Raw genomic sequence first — 16,165 nt, forward strand, 5'->3', positions numbered from 1 at the left:
GACAATTTTTTCCTAAATACTCTGCTCACAGTCATATTTGCTGCTTTTCTGTGTGAAAGCATGTTCTTGGCCAGGAAGTCAGCCCGAGCACTGCATTAGCACAGGAATGGTGAGCATCCATCCTTTCTTATCTCCCTCTTCAGCTGCCATGGAAAGCTGTCCTACTTTGCAGAGAAGCAGCATGATGGAACAGGCAGATACACAATCCTTGGGCGCTGGGCCTTGCTATTTCCTAGTTTCTTGTACCCTCTTTGACAAATCAAAAGCTGTTTTTCTCTGTTAGAGATCAACCCCAGGAAGGAAAGGTCTCTTTTCCATGCAAGTGGATAGTTTGTCCATGGCCAGGACTCTTTTCAGTGCACTGCTCCCATGGTGTGTCATACCAAGGTTTGTCCTTTTCAAAGCCCTTTTGTGGGATCTCAGCACATCACTGTGGACCCCGACACCCTTTGACCAGGCATCCCCTTAATCCTCTCTTGGATTGCATGCAGTGGGAACAGGCAGATTTCATGGAGTTTTGACGTGATTTTTTTACTCTGAGTACTCTTGCAAGGGAAAATAGACTGATGCATAGGAAAACACACAATTTTACAACAGGAAGAGTTTGCAAGTCCCCAGCCATTAAAATAGAATGGATAGATTTGCCTGTAAATGTGAGCAGCCAAGTTGGATTTGATAATAACATACACTGAGGCACCTTTACACGAGAGAGACACTACAGAGGGTTGTTAATGTGAGAGTAAATTAAAATTGCATATGCTTTTAGGTCTTTTAGAGATATGAAGCAAGATAATGGAGACTAAGTGGTTCAGCTACTTTAAAAATGAAAAAAAAAAAAGGTTGGACTAACAAATAAGTAGGAATATGTTTACAATATTATTAAATGGTGTATGTGTAGGCAGGCTTAATAACTCTCACTAAGATTTTGCTCATGTTATTTCAGTTTGTTTTTTTTTTTTAATCCATCTGTTGTCTCCAAATCTAGGTAGAATTGCTTCCATTGAAGTGCCTAAAATAGATGGCTTAAGGTTTTAGTCACTGCATCTATACCAGCACATTCAAAGAGAATATTATCCACTTAAGCTTTATGCAAAACTGGTTTTTCTCTTGTCAAAGAAAGCAAACATTTAAGGAACAGAATTATTCATGTAGTTGACCCTGGTCATCATCTTCTGCTGGGTTTGAACACCTTTCCTAGCTCGGTGTCAACACAGACTCAGAAAAACAGCGTTATGAGACCCTCACTGCCTTTGCTTTGCATTTTTGTTCCTGGAGATCCCCTTGGCATGCCCGAAATAGCAAAGTTTGCATATAAAATCAGGGCAATAAACCAGCAGCAATTTAAAAAAATGCTGACAGAAGATGGAAAATATCTGAGATGAAAACTGTCCAATATGCTGAACAGCTACATCAAGATCTTAGTGTCCTTTTCCTTCTGTGTAGTTCTGAAGTCAGAGAGGCTTTGATTTTAGGCTTTGATTTTAGTAACAGATCTCACCCATCATAGTTAGCCTGTGCTGGATGGAATAGAATCCCAAGAGAAAAGTGAGAGAGTTTCAGAGCTAGTTGCATGTCCCTTTCAGAGCAAGACTGACACACGGGATAGAGTCACCTGGAAGGGCACAGTGGAGGTAATGGTCTGATTCAGGGTAACCCTAGTGTTTCTGTGTCAGAAGTTATTTTATAATGTGTCTCTTATACAGAATCACAGGATGGGTCATGCTGGAAATAACCACAATGGGTTAATCTGATCAAACTCCCAGCTCAAGCAGTTTCATCCTGGAGCACATGGCACAGGAATGTGTCCAGATAGTTCTTGAATATCCCCATGGAGGGGGGATATCCACAGCCTACCTGGGTAACCTGTTCCAGTGCTCTGTCACCTGCACAGTAAGGAACTTCTTCCTAATGTTCAGGTGGAACTTCCTGTGCCTCAGTTCCTGCTTGTTGCCCCTTGTCCCACTGCACCACCGAGCAGAGCCTGGTCCATCCTCTGGTCCCTCCCTGTAGATGCTCATAGACGCTGATGAGGTTCCCTCTCAGTCATCTCTTCTCAAGGCTGAGCAGACCCAGTCCTCCATCCTTTCCTCATCAGAGAGATGCTCTGGTCCCTTGATCATCTTTGTAGCCTCCTCTGGACCAGCTGCAAGAGCTCTGTTTCTCTTTTGCACAGAGGAGTCCAGAATTTAATTGACAACTTTAAGTTATCAGCAGCATTTATTCTGCCACAGAAACTGAAAAACAGGCTGGGGAGGTCTCTGTTTTACAAGAATGTAATTTGTTTATTGCAAATTAGCTTTGCCTTTTGGACAGTCACCACAAGGGTTTTGATCTATTTGTGCATCACTTGATCTATCATCTATTTGTATCAATGACAGTACAAAGTCGGGGGTTTCTTTCTCTCTTTCACTTCTTGGTCAACAGTGCAAGGCAGAGTTCCATAATCCTTTTCTTATGAGAAATCTTTTCCTGGGCATTAAAGGTATCCTTTATCCAGGGTCTGTGAATACTTTGGTTGTCACAAGTACATCGTGCTATATACAAAATTTGCATAAAAAGTGTTTGCTGTACTGCTGAGAAGTAGCAGATTTCAAAAAAAAAACCTAAAAAAACCCATATCCATGAAATGAAAAATGAAGGCATGGATTGAAGATCTGCTAACAGCAGAAGGTACTGGATCTGAATATTAGCAAGTCATCTAGATCAGGTGATAGATGATGTTCTGAGAAGTCCTAATAAACAGAAGCTAAACAAACAGATAGGTTGACATAGATTAAGAAAAATATAATACATGCACACACACTTACCACTTTTTATTTCCTACCAAATTATTTTTAATAAAGGAGCAAAAATCCAGTCTTGTAAATCCATACTTTAAGTCCTTTTGGCTCAGTAATCCTATTTTTTAAAGGCCTGTATGAGATTGAAAAGTGAATAATTAAATCCATGTTGACTGTGCCTATTTATGAAAACCTGGTGCATACGCAATGTGTTTACATAGTTAAATAGACATTAGAAGTGTTTTAATATAGTAGTTATATAGCATAGAGTATATAGTAGCTCTGTGTTTTGCTTATACTTGGTAATTTTCTTGCTTGATGTGACTTTTGGTGAGTTTTAACATTTGCCCAGCCAGTCTCTCTGTTTCTCTCTTTCTCTGTGAGGTTCACATGTAAACTGCTTTAAAGATTGCATAATGACTGTTTGGCATGTCCTACAGGCAAAGGCCCAGAAACCCTTTTTGCTGGCTATAACCTCAATGATAATGAGTGGCACACAGTGCGTGTGGTGCGGCGAGGAAAAGGTTTAAAGTTAATGGTGGATGACCAGCAGGCTGTGACAGGTACTGTGGCATTGTGGTTCCATGAGTTCATGTTGCTGGGGGGAAACACAAAGCAAAACAAAACAAAATGATACAGAAGTAAAATGACTTTATCTGAGAGAAACATGCTTTTTTTCCCCTTTTCTTGGGTAAGATTCAAAATTCATGTTATGCATCTTGCAATGCTGGTACAAGAAGTGTGTTATTGCACTTGCTATTAATGTTGCTCTAAGGTTGCTATTGAAATTAATGAAAACCTTCGTGCTGACTTAAATGAATGTTTTTATACAGTGATGGGAGAGAAGTGATTTAGCACATCACTAGTGAGAAGGCAAGCAAAATGCTTTTGGCAGCACTTTTTTAGGGCTAAACTCTAAGCCACTGCTGGAAGAAAGAATTTAATAAGCATTTGAAGGATATTCTACTGTGGTTTGAATCTTGCATCAACTGTCCTCAATAATTATATATTAGGCAGCATGTTTTTCTCAAATACTAAGATAGCAGTTGGGGTGGGAGAAAAAAAAATGGCATGCATGCTAGCAGATGACAGATATGTGTTTCTGTACTTATATTATCAGAAATACTAATAGAGAATACATTGATTTTGTCCTGTACAGGACAATGTTCACATGCATGTTGTCAATAGAAATTTATCTGGCTTCTGGCCCTGATTCCTTGCACAGCAGAATGTGCCTAAATTTTTGTTAGCTATTTAGAATTATCCTTTGGTTTTGTGTAGCATTAAACAGCTTTTATCATTGGTTCTAAGCTTTGTTAAAATGGTAGCAAGTTAAATGTTTTGGTTTTGTGGTTTTTTTTTTTTTGTTTTTTTTTTTTTTTTTTGTTTAGTTGTTCTGTTTATATTTTTTGTTGTTTTTTGGTGGGTTTTTTTGGTTTTTTTTTGTTTTTGTTTTTTTTGTAAAGAGGAGTGTAACTTTTTAATAATCCCTTTTCACCTCAACAGAACACTGAGGATCTTGTCACTGGTAGAAAAATAATTCATTTAGTTGCAAGAACATATTTTCTAGTATCAGAAATTACCAGTATATCTTCCAGCACTGAAGTCTGTGTATGTTATGATGCCTAGGATCATTTTCTCAAGAATGTAGATGGCCTAAACAATTTATTTTCTTTTTGATAGTATAGGAGGAAGTATACAAAAAAAACCCAAAAAACTTATGATCTTGCTGCTTCAACTGCTACTCAAGGCAGATTCTAATGTAGACAAAATAGTTTAGATCAAAATCCAGTGCAAGATCCAAATGCACAGCTCCTGGACTCCATTCCAGAGTTCTAATTTACAAACACTGCAGGTTACATAACCTGGGTCCAGCTTTCTGGTGCAACATTTGTATTCTTTCCACAATTCAGTATGTACATCCAAAAATGGCCAGTTGGCTTGAGTTCTCTCTCAATTCTTCAAGCTGGAACTTGTCTGCATTTGCATAATGCACAGATGTTTAATGTTATTAGTCCAAAAGGAGAAACTCATCCCAATATTTTGGAAGGAAAAAGACATTCCTAAACTCCCTGTAGGAATCTGTGTGGCCAATCTGTGTCCTACTCCACCAGTGAGGAGGAAACTGCTATATGAAAAAGAGAGAACTTCAAATGTGGGCAATCTGCTGTTAGTTCCATGAATGTCACATTTCCTACAAAGAAAATCTTTATTGTTGTTTAAGTGGTGAGAATTTTTGTTTTGTTTTGTTTTTGGGGGGTGGGGTTTTTGGTTGTTTTGGGTTTTTTTCAACGCCAAGTGTTTTTAAAGCCTTTACAAGTTTAAATTTCAAATGTGTGTAATAGAATTTAATGTGTAGTAGCTTTGAATTTCCTGAAAGCATAGGGGAAGGGTTGCCATGTGGGATTAAAGTGTGCTTGTTCTCAACTGCTTAGAACTTTTCTTCAGATGTTCCAATAATCAGAAATTTGATTCAAATACAACCTATTAATTTTTCATGTGAAAGGTTATTATAGTTTTATGAGGAGAATAAGGAAGTAAACTGACTTCCTACTAAAAATTCCAGCTTTCTTCTGCCACATGTTGTTTTCCTTTTTTGATTCCATTTCCTATGCTTTATATGAAAGAATCCCCATCAGATCCAGAAAACTGAAGCTGGAGGGAAATCCATTAAATAATTCAGCCTAACTTTCTAATTTTTACAGATTAAAAAATCCACTTGTTCATTTGTGAGTTGTGCTTGGTCCTCTTTGACAAATGCATGATGTGTGCAAGGATACATAATATAATTTAGTCATAACTAGCTTTCATTGGAAGCCATGCAGGTGGTTTTGAAGAAGTTGCTCATCACAGAAGAGTTTAAATATTTCCAGCCCTGATAAGCCTTATTTTCTAAGACTGTATAGAAAATAAAAGTGGTTGGATATTCACTAAATTTGGGTAACAGAATAACTTATGGTTTTGAAAAGAAATTCAATTGCCTGTTTCTGTGATGTTTTTCCGCAAACCTGACAAACTTAAAAAAAAAAAAAAAAAAAAAAAAAAACCAAAACCAAACAAAAAAAAAAAAAAAAAAAAAAAAAAACCAAAACCAAACAAAAAAAAAAAAAAAAAAAAAAAAAAACAAAAAAAAACCACAAAACCCACCACCAAATCCCCAAACACCCAGCCTCGTAAGTACAAATTACATTCTCTTTTACTTCATTGCTGCATTTACAAATCCTGTGGAGCATTATGGGAAATCTCAAGTCTTGTTTGCGTGTTTGTAGAACTGAAATGTTGGAGGGATAGGAGCCTAAATTCTGTAACTTTTTTATTACTATGCTCAAGAAAAAAATACATTTAAGGCAGTGGGGATATTGTGCTAGAGGCCAAAGCTTGGTGGATTTTTGCCATGACATTATTGGAATGCCATCTGAAGGGATGCAGGACTGGACTATATAATGTTCCTCTCTGAAACCTGATCCTCAGCTCTTTGGCTGTGATGCAACATACAGCTCTTGTCCCAGCAAAAATTACACATTTGGCATTTTTCAAGACAGCTCCATGACTTATTACTGCATGGAAGAACCCACTTTTGCTTAATACATTCAGGGAAAGTGGTATCTTGATGTTTAGAAACAAGAACATCAGGAAGACTGTCCCTGGGGTTTAGGGTGCCTCTTGCAGTGCTCAGCCCTGTGAGTGTTCAATGAGCAGGTGGTGTTCAATGACAAGTTCTCCTACAGAACTCATCTCAAAGCTAAGTAAGCTACTTGGAAATATTTATCATAAATTATTAGAGCAATTTTTGTGCCTGAATGGTATTAAAACTTACAGAGCTATTTTCCCTGTAACTTCATTGATGCCTGTACTTGTATCTCAGTGCCGTGTCTTAACCTGCTCATGAATTCATCTCTCTGGGCAAATCTCAGATATCGACATTTCTCTTTCCCTTGTCTTTTCCCTGTCATACACATGTCCACAGGCACTTGCTTATGACACCTACAAAGGTACAGCTGTGTCAGCCTCCTCCAGGCTTTGTGCACCACTTCTGACATGTCCAGCCTGAGGCAGTGCTCACACTGCCTCTTGGAATAGAATATTTGGGGATGCACAGAAGGAACTTGGCTTGTCAACTAGCTTTGCCACTGTGGGAACTTGTATTAGAGCAGTTTTATGCCAGTATTTAGTCCAGCCTGGCTAGGTCTGCTCTTCACCTTCTGTGTACTCCATGAGAGACATGAAACAGCTAAGGAACTGGGGAATCTAGGCCATGGTTTGCAAAAGGTACATTAAGTGGTGAAATTCATTAGTAATAAGAAGCTGTTTTTCCACACAATGTGACTATGAATCAGTCCTGTGAAAATACTGCCCTACTTCTTTAAAATAAGTGTGGAAAAAATTGGACGTTCTGTCAGAAAAAGGAACTCTTCAGTGAACACAATTTTGATGTGCTGGGCAAAGTATTTAATAACTAGCCTAAAAACTTACCTGACCTGTATGCAGTGTACTCTGGCAGTGCTGATCCTTTCCTCCAGATTAGCATTACAGTCAGCAGATTTCAGGCTTCTTGCTCTGCAGTGGTCCTGGCATGACAGAGAGAACTCAAAGGCAGCTCTGGGGTTTGTTTTCGGTCACCTTTCCGATGTAAGCATGTCCCTTGTTGTTTCCAGAATTACATTGGCATGCACCCTTCCTGCAGGCTTTCTGCTCTGCCCATCCCTTGGGCTCTGCCCCTTCTCCCATGATACAAAGCCAGTTGCTTTCAAGAAGCTTTCCACCCTTGTCACACAGGGCTTTTTGCAGCAGGTCTGTCATTAATGTACCCAAGACATTTGAAGCAGGAGTCCTTAGTACCACTAGTCAAGTCACGCACAATGAAGCAAAACACATGGAATGAAATCCCTCAAGCTGTTCTGTTTCTCTTTCATAAGACTCTGATATTGTTGCTTTAGCTCTTAGACTGGCCTTTGTGTTCCTCCTGTTAAGTAATTGCTTATAGTAAAACCCCACATCGGGTTAGGTGTAACTAAAGTGAGGGATTTTGTTGGCAGTTTAATGTACAGTAAACTGTTTCAGTTTAGCAATTTTTCTGTTGGCCTTATCCAAATGTACTGAGTGCTTTGGAAAGGCTCCTGGATTTACCAGCAATTAGGATGAATTTGGAAGAATTCTCTTTGGAGACAACGATTGGCCTTGCACATTTTGAAAAGTGTGAAAATGATGCAGATGCTTAATCACATGATGTACTCTTTGACCTCCCCTTTCAGACACTAACACCTGTTTTCTTGTTGCTGTTTCAAGGTCAAATGGCTGGCGATCACACACGGCTGGAATTCCACAACATAGAAACAGGAATAATAACAGAACGGCGCTATCTGTCTTCTGTGCCTTCCAATTTTATTGGGCATCTACAGAGTCTCACATTTAATGGCATGGCATACATTGACTTATGTAAAAATGGAGACATCGATTATTGTGAGCTAAATGCAAGATTCGGGTTCAGGAACATCATAGCAGACCCTGTAACCTTTAAAACAAAAGCAAGTTATGTTGCACTGGCCACGCTACAAGCGTACACATCTATGCACCTTTTTTTCCAGTTCAAAACCACCTCCCTGGATGGATTGATACTTTTTAACAGTGGCGATGGAAATGATTTCATTGTGGTTGAATTAGTAAAAGGGTATGTATGGATTAGCATAACAGCAAAACCAGTCCATTCGAAATGTGTGTGCAGGAGGAATACACGGGAAAGCTTAGGATGAAAATCTTTTTTTTTCTGACTGGATAGATGTGATCGATAAATGTTTCTTCCTGTTGAACTTCATGTGCTTTATTGTGACTCTTTCTTTCAGATGAAGCTAGATGCCTGAAATGTATGAAAGTAAATAATAGGTATAACTTCTCTGGTGCTTACCACAAAGAAGTGCTAGTTTGTAGCCTCCCTCTTGTTCTCTCTCTCTACGTATGTATGCATGTCTTGGTACATGGAGTGCTCGTTGCTTTCCAGAAACTTGGGACTGCACCTCAACTCATCCAAATGAGTGGCAATTTCTTGGAATCACAGTTGCTTCCCCATCTGGCATTCGTTGTTGTCTTCTGGTTTAGCCAGTTCTGCTGAGGAGTACAAGCAAATAGAAAATATTAGACATATTAATTATTGCCTCCTTGCTATGTAAAGAAAAAGGAAACTTTTCCAATTTTTTCTCTTTTCCCAGGTATTTACACTATGTGTTTGACTTGGGAAATGGTGCCAACCTCATCAAGGGAAGTTCTAATAAACCTCTGAATGACAACCAGTGGCATAATGTCATGATATCAAGGGATACCAACAACCTGCACACTGTAAAGATTGACACTAAAATCACAACACAGAGCACAGCAGGAGCCAGAAATTTAGATCTAAAAAGTAAGTACAGTGATTCTTGTGTTATCTACAGTGAGGGCCATTACAGAATAATAAACAGAATAAATCACAGATGTGAAGTACTGTATAATTCTGTAATATTGTATGAAACCTTTTATTTTATAATAATCAATATGATCACAAGTGATTATATCACCTTAACCTAACAATGCCAGTTTAGTAGTACTTCTGCACAGGTAAGTACAACTTTAAGGCAATCCCATGGGAATTAAAAAAAAATAAATAAAAGGTAAGAAATTATAATGACACAAAGTGGCCCATATAAACCAAAATATAGTTGAGGGACTAACAGAGGCTTACAATGCCTATGGAAAAAGTTTGACTTTTACATGAACATAGGTTATAAAAGTAGCATAACATGCTCATCTAAATGAGTGTGTTATATGTAATGCATCAGAATTTCGATTGCAGGTAGGGTAAACTTTGTTACCAGCACTAAACCTATATGTCATAAATCCAGCTAGATTCTTGAGATCTATTTTTTATAAACATATGTATATTTTTTAAAAAGTGATAGTAATGAGTTCTGTGGATGGGTTTCTGAAAAACTAATTTGCATCTGAGGAAAATATTTTTTGGAAAGGATGTATACATATATTTTTAAAATAATGACTACCTAATCAGATATAAGAATATATGTCCTGTCCTGGTGGAAAAGCAGTGTGTATTTTACTATTCTTTTAAAAGGCTCTTGGCACGAAAACTGAAATTTCATAACAGTCAAAGAAGTATGATATTTCAAAAGCCAGGATGTTCAAAGTAGATATTAATATTCCATCAAGAGCTTATTCCTTGCTGAATTTTCTTTTAACTGCCTCTGAGTCACAGATAATGAGCTGACCTTGGTAATTATGCTGGATTTTGTGATATTTTACATGTTTGCCTCACTTGAAAGTGCTATTAAGATTGTAAGAAAGACTGTGAAAACAATATCCTGATATGTCATAATCTTCAATAAGAGATTCTTCTATTTAAAAACCTGGCATTTCTGATAAAGCTTTTTGGGTGGCTCACACTCCATTCCTAAAGTAGCATTTCAAATTTGTGCCATGCTGTTTCTCGGGTTTGCATTCTTTTAAACATCATCGATTTTCTTACTGATGCAGTGTAAAATATTTCAACATCGTTTCTGATGCTGTAGAAAAAGCATCCAGCTTGTTCCTTGACACTCTTAATGCGGCAAGCACTACTTATGAATATCTGTATGTCTTTAATATGTTTGGCTCTTTGCCTAGTAGTTAAATCAGGCATGGGTAGGGAAAAAAAAAAAAAAGAAAAAAAAAAAGGCAGTTGTGGTGGGTCTTTGGTGTGCCGTTTTATTTACGGAGAGAGGCTCAGGTTCCATCCATGTGCTCGCTGAAGGCACTAGAGAGCGCTGCGATCCCAGCGAACAGAGAGGCGGCTCAGCGAGGACAGCCCGCAGAGCCCCGCATCCCTGCGCATCCCTTTGTGTGCGGCGCCTTGAAAATGCTGCTGCTTTCGCCTTACGCTTTTGAAGTAAAGCTGTATCCGTAGCTGCCGAGTTTTCTAACCTTGAATTCCTTCGGAATTTAAAAAAAAAAAAAAAAGGAATGAGGAGCATGAAAAAAGAAACCACGCTGAGATTTGAAGAGAGTAAGGTGAATTGTCTTGGATGATTTTCTATAATTTACCACCCAGGGAATGTGGATAGTGAAAGAATAACAAGCCTGACGTGTTCAGTGCAGGAATATATAGCAAGCACCTCTCTAAAACTGGTCTAGCATACACAGGCCCTCAGCATCTCTCTTCCCTTAATAGCATGCCTCATTTTACTTCATTGTTTTAAATGTATCATACTATATTTTTCTCAGTCAGCTTCCTTTAAATATGGCACAATGTATATCATGAGAATTTTGGTTGGATTTGGGAGGGGATTCATGCTGATACTTTTCAGCCAGCAGGCTAAAAGGGAGCCTTTCACTACCGTTTTTCCTTCCTTAGTATTTAGTAGAAATTATCTAGTGTAGCTGCTTCTTTTCTATTTTACGTCTGTGTTCCTTTCAATGGCATGAAATTTCAATGGCACAATTTCTGTTGTGCTATAAACACTCCATATACTTTCCTGATATAAATACAGTTAATTCATTGTCTTGTACTATCTTAGCCTTAGCAACAAAGCAAATGCAAAATCACAATTCCTGATATCAAGTGTGTTGATATCAATAATATCTTAACCAGATATCAATAGTTATCACTGTACCTGCTTAACCAGAGTTATCATTAGGAAAAATATAAATGTGTGAAAATAGTATGAAATCTGCAGCCATTCTGAGTAATTGTAGAGTTACCAGATTTCTGATTTTGAAATCCAAGCTGATCCTAGAAAAAGAAACCCACTATCTGTGGGTTTTTGCAAATACACAGTGAATTCAGCACAAAGATAAGACACAGATTGTGTTGTTGAGCCTGCACAGCATGGAAGTTGTCTGGGAGAGCAGACAGCTGCCTTAAAAGTATGGGAGAGAATTTCCAATATATGTTTCCTTTTGGGTGTAGGATTTGGCTGTATAACACAGAAAGTTCATTATCACACACATCAGTTCCCTGCATAACCTCTGGTAAAATTTCAGCAGCTGCCTGTGGAAACACATATATTACATCCTGCAGCCTAATTATTGCTGTAATTAGATGGGTAAATTATAAATTTGGGACAAATAAATGAGTGAAAATAATTCTGTGTTTGGATTCTAAGAACTGTGTTATTTTTCCTCACAGGGAAAATTAGCAAAGTTTGCTGAGGTGCAGTTCTAGCAGATAACCCGTACAGATAAATGAGTCTGAACAGCAAAAGCAGTGCAGCTCAAGCCTGCCAACACAGTTACACAGCAAATTTCCTTTCATATATTTCGTGGACAGATTCCCTGTCCTGCTCTGAGGATAGCTCAGATGGTTGGCATGGCTGCAATTCAAGGCCTGGAAGAGTTGGGTGGAGGGGAATTCTTGCTTGTTGTACTTGGTCCTGTGCTCTGATGTTCTGAGGGGTCTGAGTAGCCTCAAAGGGCACACGAAAAAACAAGAGAAAATTATTGGTTTGATGGAGTGACTACATTGGTGGACAAGGGAAAGATTACAGATGTCATTTATCTGGACTTCTGTAAAGCCTTTGACACAGTTAGGCACAACATGCTTTTCCCCAAACTGGAGAGAGGTGGATTTAATGACGGATAAGAAAGTGGTTGGACAGTTGCATCTCATGGTTATTGACAGCTCAAAGTCCTGATGGACAGCACTGACAAGTGGTGTCTCTCAGGGGTCCTTGTTGGCACCAGTGTTATTAAATACCTTTGTTATTGACATAGAGAGAGGGATTGAGAGCACCCTCAGTGTATTTGCTGATGACACCAAGCTGGGTGGTGTGGTTAACACGCCTGAGGACAGGATGCCATCCAGAGGGACCTGGATAAGCTGGAGAAATGGACCCATTGTGCCCTTTTGAGGTTTAATAAGACCAAGAGCAGGTGCTGCATCTGGGATGGGGCAAACCCTGGTATCAACACAGGCTGGGGGTGAACAGATCAGAGCAGCCCTGCCCTGAAGGACTTGGGGGTGCTGGTGGATGGGGGCTGGATGTGACCTGGCCATGAGTGCTGGCAGCCCAGAGAGCCAAACGTGTCCTGGGCTGCATCAGGAGCCCCGTGGGCAGCAGGGCAGGGAGGGGATTCTGCCCCTCTGCTCTGCCCTGCTGGGATCCCACCTGGAATATTGCATCCAGCTCTGGGCTCCCAGCGCAGGAAGGACAGTGAGCTGCTGGAGCCAGTCCAGAGGAGGCCACCAAGATGACTCCAGGGGTGGAGCACCTCTGCTATGAGGAAAGGCTGAGAAGGTTGGGATTGCTCAGTCTGAAAAGGAGAAGGCTTTGGGGTGACCTACTTTTTGGCTTCCAGTTCTGGAAGGAAGCCTGGAAGAAAGCTGGAGAGGGACTTTTTTACAAGGGCCTGTAGTGACAGGATAAGGGGGATTGGCTTCAAACTGAAAGAGTAGATTTAGGTTAGATATTAGGAAGAAATTCTTCACTGTGAAGTTGGTGAGCCACTGGCACAGGTTGCCAAAAAAGCTGTGGATGCCCCATCCCCAGGAATGTTTAAGGCCAGGCTGGATGGGGCTCTGAGCAACCTGGTCCAGTGAAAGGTGTCCCTGCCCATGGCAAAGGGGTTGGAAAAGAATTATCTTTAAGGTCCATTCCAACACAAACCATTTTGTGATCCTTGTTCCTCTCTGTTGCCAAAGAAATGTTGTCTCCCTGTCTCAGACTGTGAGTTTTACAATGTCTATAATATCTCTTCCCTCTCCACATTTTTTGCAGTGTGGTATGGGAAACTGTAGTTCTGTCAGAAATTATTTTATTTTATAAGTACTTGAAGATGCATGATCTGCTTCCGAGGAGGAGGACATCCTCAAGCATACTTTATATCCACTTACCTATAGGGTTTAATCTTCCTCTTGCTTCTCTCCTACACATATAGGCAGTATTTTAATCCCCAGAGCTTTCACATGCTTTTTTAAACAGCAGGCATAAAAAACCCTGCAAAATCCAATCAGAAGTCTCTTGGAATACCCATCAGAAAATTAAAATATTTTAGCATTTTAATTGTTTATAAATTGAAATGAGAAGCTGAGATATTGTACTCTTACCAAACAAGAAGGTAAAGACAGCTGCAGTTATCTTAGACTGAACAATAAGTAGTTACAAACTTTTATATGAGTTGGTAGTTTCAGTACTTCAGTATCCAATCAAATTTTAAACTTTGCACATCACAGAATATATTCACAGATATGCTGTATCCTCTAAGATGATCTGCAGTCATCCTAATCTTGATATTGGGCTAACTATATTTATTTATTTATTTGTTTATTTAGAAGGAAATTGCCATTCTGAAATAAAAGCCTGCACAGCTAAATATTTGTGAGTTAACTTTTGCTGCCTGTGCATCATTTCATTTGTCAAGACCTGCTTTTTTGAACTGACATTCATAATTTCAACTTGTCTCACTGTCATCATCTTTCATGTGGCCTTCCCAAATGTCAGTTTTAGAGCCCATTGTAAGTCATATGTTATTCCTGTGCTGTTACATCACTGCATCCTCAAAAAATGCTATTCATTTTAGAGCACACATCAGAATCAGCCTACTTGGATTAAAATAACCTGTCTAGATCTCTTGTTGTCTGTTTTACTTTTATTTCTGTATCTCTTTACTGGCCCCTAGCTTCCTTTATTCTTTTGAGATAGGGCTGCTGCTTCTATCTATGTTTGCTTTTCCCTTTGCTGTTTTGTCCAATACTGTGAAAACAGACTAGACTGAAGCACCTGAAAGAAAAGCAGTTATATTAATTTCTGGTATCACCCGTGGTTTTGCAAATGCACCAAATTATGATTCTTCAATGTGCATAAAGATATGCTTGGCAATTAATTCATCCTTGTAAACTTTGAATGCAATTAACTAAATTATCAGTAGATCTACTAGCCTGGCATATTCATTGATGATTTGCAATAGTCCCTTAATCTATTGATATTTCATTTGCCTGTCAAAGTAGATTATTCATGCTGAGCTAAATTAGTCTTGATCATAATGAGGAATTCCTGTTTCGCAGTGGAAATTGAAGTTGTTTCAATTTCGTGTAATATTTCTTTCTGTTGTTTTATACTGAGGCAGTTATTATTGTTGCCTCATTATATGATTTTTCTCTACATTGCAAGGCCTCCATCAACAGCAGTGGTCCTTTATATTTTTATCACTAGAGAAACAAAGCTTTTAGAAACACAGAACATTGTACAAATGAGCAAGTATTAATGCTTAAATTTCTCAAATAATCATGCATGAGCTAAATGTAATGACCTTGCCAGTGGGCTGTGAATTCTTCATGCAGAAATAATGTTCTGTTCCAAATACAGAGTTCCAAATACTGTCAACAGCAAATAGATCTTCCCAGTGTGACCTATTGGAGTAGACAATGGCAAATGCAGCTGTTGTCTTCCTGATAGTGCAGGAAAGCAGACTCTGTACATAGGAAAAACAAGGGACTTCAAACTGAGAACTCTTCTTTGGTTCTTTCTATGTAACAAAGTTCTAGGAGTAGATAACAATAGGTCATTGGACACCATGGTCTAATGGGAATTCCTTTATCCTCTTTTTTTTATCACTTTTCACTCACCACTTGTAAACAACGCTGTCTACCCGGTTGTGAAAATAATTTTGAAGTGCTAAGCCTTCAGAAATTGTATCCAAATTACCAACTTTATAAGATGGGGTAAAAAATGGAAAATCTATTCCAGTAGTTCTAGGTTAAATAAAGATATTCTAGAGCTTGCATTATGAAGTCACCAACAAGGCAATAGTCTGTCAGATCAGTAATGGTTGAAAGGATTTTTGTTTATTGCCTCTTTTCCCCTGTTCTTCTCAATCTTTCATACATATATGACTGGATAGATTTGCCTTCATTCCTACAGCTGTTTGACATGCAGGTTATTACTGCTGGTAATTGTGGGATTTCTTTCAAGTCTTTCTGGAACACCAAGTAAAAGTTATGTTAAGAATTATACAGGAAACATAGATGCTCTTAAAACTTACCAAAACCTCTGCATATTTAGTATAAATATGCATCCACTGCATTCTAGCCCCCCCACAGATACACAGAATGAAGAAGCACATCCTAAATTTGCTTTAAAATGTGCTGCTGTGAACTCTCATTAACCTTGGTATTTTGACTGAGTTATCCTTTTTGCAAAAGTACAGCTCAGTGGAATATCCTCAGAGTCTGAATGTGATTGTCTTGATCAAAAGAAATGTCATATAAAAATTACTCTCTTCAAGCCTGCATTCAAAAGGAGAATGTTTAGCATCTCAGCTGGTTGGTGGCTTTATGGTGAGCTCTAGCCAAAGGAAGAATTTTGCAGATGATGATCTCTAAGGTCTAGTAGGTCTGTTGGAAAGAGGAATTCCTCATTATTTTGGAG

General features: G+C 38.8%; 1 protein-coding gene across 10 annotated transcripts in view; it reads left to right on the forward strand.

The window, feature by feature from the left end:
* NRXN1 (neurexin 1) overlaps window positions 1-16,165 on the forward strand; it is a 669,617-nt gene that overhangs the window by 303,929 nt on the left and 349,523 nt on the right. For all 10 annotated transcript variants that reach the window (XM_041489370.1, XM_041489359.1, XM_041489362.1 and 7 more), the window contains 3 exons: window positions 3,221-3,343; window positions 8,067-8,448; window positions 8,984-9,174. In XM_041489370.1, the coding sequence (XP_041345304.1) occupies window positions 3,221-3,343; window positions 8,067-8,448; window positions 8,984-9,174 (696 nt within the window). The remainder of the gene's footprint in view (window positions 1-3,220; window positions 3,344-8,066; window positions 8,449-8,983; window positions 9,175-16,165) is intronic.

This window comes from Pyrgilauda ruficollis, unplaced genomic scaffold (genome assembly GCF_017590135.1).
Source record: "Pyrgilauda ruficollis isolate IOZ18807 unplaced genomic scaffold, ASM1759013v1 scaffold93, whole genome shotgun sequence".
Taxonomy (NCBI): domain Eukaryota; kingdom Metazoa; phylum Chordata; class Aves; order Passeriformes; family Passeridae; genus Pyrgilauda; species Pyrgilauda ruficollis.